The 2,163-nt window shown below is 51.6% G+C and overlaps 1 protein-coding gene across 1 annotated transcript; it reads right to left on the bottom strand.

Annotated features, from left to right (window-relative positions):
• Positions 1-368: 368 nt before the first annotated feature.
• On the bottom strand, positions 369-1,811 carry LOC112088487 (uncharacterized protein At3g60930, chloroplastic-like). Its single transcript, XM_024158769.1, has 4 exons — positions 1,535-1,811; positions 998-1,446; positions 695-886; positions 369-617 (listed from the first exon to the last, which is right to left on the bottom strand). The coding sequence occupies exons 1-4, from the start codon at positions 1,809-1,811 to the stop codon at positions 369-371; spliced, it is 1,167 nt and encodes a 388-aa protein (XP_024014537.1).
• Between the last annotated feature and the right edge of the window lie 352 nt (positions 1,812-2,163).

The raw sequence follows: 2,163 nt of genomic DNA, 5'->3' as shown, positions 1-2,163 counted from the left end.
ATAAAGCCATCCAGGCATCAATCACAAAAAATATATATACGAGTTCGAAAAGTGGATAAAGCCATCCAGGCACTTAGAACAAGAAGGAGCATTTAAAAGACAAGGGAGAGAGGGAAAGAGTCAAGCTACAGTCTGCGTCTCTCGCTCGGCGAAGAGGTTTGAAAGAGCCGGCATACCCACGTTTGATCCGGTTGGATCTCCGACACCCAGATTAGCTGCCGTCTCATCGATCGGCTCGTTGCCCAAGCAGGTATCCACAGAATCTGGCGATACGGGCGAAAAGACTAACTCACCTCTTCACGCTCCGCCTCCTTCTTTGCACGCTTGACCTTGGCATCGAACAAGCCATCCTTGGCCTCGATACGCCTCTAGAGCAACGCCACCTTGGCGCTTTTGGCTCTCCTGGCCTCCTCGAGGCAAGTGACTGTGGATGACACCTTGTCAACATCAGCACGAAGAGCTATCTTCTCCTCTTCTAGCCTCTTGACACTGACCATCGCCTCGTCCAGCTTTCCCTTCGCTGTCGCAGTCTCACTCGAAGCCTCATCTAGACGACTTTCAACCTTGGACAAATCCGACTCGTTCTCAGCCATTAGCTCGTTGATAGCTGCCACAAACTTCAAAGGAGAATATGAGTTAAACACTTAGCCAAAATTCGATATGAAAAGAGTAAGGAATAACAAACAGAAGAAACCTTGATGTCGCGCTGTGCCATCGCGCCGTAGGATCTCGGTCTACTCAGCTGATCGGGAGGAGGAAGACACGTGTTGGCATTATTAACACGCAAAAACATCACTGCTGAGGCATCTGGGTCGTCAACGACCGGCTTGCGCGACGCGTGATCACCGGGCACTGGCTTGCGTTTCTTCTTGGACGGCTTGTCTTTCTGAACGACCACCCCTTTCCATTTCTCGGTAGCTGATCGTTTTCAACCAGCGTCATGCTTCTGTAGATGTGAAGCCGGGGGCCTTGACGACTTTGGGAGGGCCAAAATTGCCGAGTTGGACGGCGTCTTGCTCTGAGCCGCGGAATCCTCTCTGGATACCTCGGGGATGATCTCACCCGGTTCCACCTCGGGCGCCACCCCCTTCTTAATCGCCTCAGTGACATTTGTCTCCGTAGCTCGGGTCGCGTCTTCCCCTTCACGGCTTGGCAGATTGTCTCGAGTAACAGCCTTGGCCTCCGTTTGAGCCGCCTCGGCGGCTCGTTTGGCAGCCTCTTCGGCTTCACGCCTCTTACTGTCTCTAAGAGTGATGACCACCATCTTCTCTCTTGTATCCCCTGAAGAATTCAAAGATGAAGAGCTAACAGATACCCCGGTGAAAATGGCTCGCGCTCTTTCCACTCTCTCAAACGTGAAGTGCTTCCTCCAATTGACTCTCTGAGCCGCAAGGGTGTCTCGAACAGTGAAGAGGTCGTTAGAAACGGAAGGAAGAATGCTTCGAACTGCAAAACAACACAAAACCAACCAGGTTAGTAAGAGAAAATCGCACCATAACAGCTCCGAGCCGAGGCAAAGCTTCGGATCGGATACCAAGTGGTCCCCAAGTGGTCTTGGTTTTTCGAACAAAGTCCTCGCCCACCGACGCCTCGTTCACCAAGACATAGAAGAAGCACTCGGTCCAAAACTGATCCTTGCTTGGGAAACCGCCTATAATCCAACGATTGGACTTGTTGGAGATATAAAATCTACCTCCTTTTGGAGCCCTTCTGATCTCCAACAAGTTGAGCAGATGATCCAGTTCGATGTCGAGTCCGCACTCAAAGCCCCGAACTAGGATACCGATCATATGCCCCAAGCCCCTCGCCATGATCTGCCCAATTGAGATCCCGTGCTTCCACAGGTACTTGAGGATAACTCCAGGGATCGGGAACCAAAGGAAACAGAGCTCGACAAACACCTCATACAGGGTAAAGTGATCCTATGGAGGCTTTTCGGCTCGGTCACTCTTCTCCAGAATGACAAATTCTACCGCCTCAGAGATTCCAAAGCGGCGTCGCAACGCCTCGAGTGATTCGAGGGAGGAGAGTGTGGAACCAGGAGGGCCAGGTCTTTGTTTTTTCCCTCGCTTGTGTTGCCTTTGCCCAGAGAAAGAAGTACCTCGGGATGCCATGAGACGTTCTAACTCAAGTCTCGCCTCGACCGGATTAAAAGAAAACGCT

Source organism: Eutrema salsugineum, unplaced genomic scaffold (assembly GCF_000478725.1).
Source record: "Eutrema salsugineum unplaced genomic scaffold, Eutsalg1_0 scaffold_14, whole genome shotgun sequence".
Taxonomy (NCBI): Eukaryota; Viridiplantae; Streptophyta; class Magnoliopsida; order Brassicales; family Brassicaceae; genus Eutrema; species Eutrema salsugineum.
The sequence above is the reverse complement of the archived record's forward strand: the minus strand, read 5'-3'. Positions and strand labels throughout refer to the sequence as shown.

Bases quoted from the DNA above. Each gene is read 5' to 3' on its own strand.
- LOC112088487 (XM_024158769.1), bottom strand. From the start codon at position 1,811: ATGGCGAGGGGCTTGGGGCATATGATCGGTATCCTAGTTCGGGGCTTT. The intron at 887-997 runs GCAATTTTGGCC...GTGGTCGTTCAG, and splicing joins GCAAGACGCCGTCCAACTCG to AAAGACAAGCCGTCCAAGAA. The intron at 618-694 runs GTTTCTTCTGTT...TCTCCTTTGAAG, and splicing joins TGGCACAGCGCGACATCAAG to TTTGTGGCAGCTATCAACGA.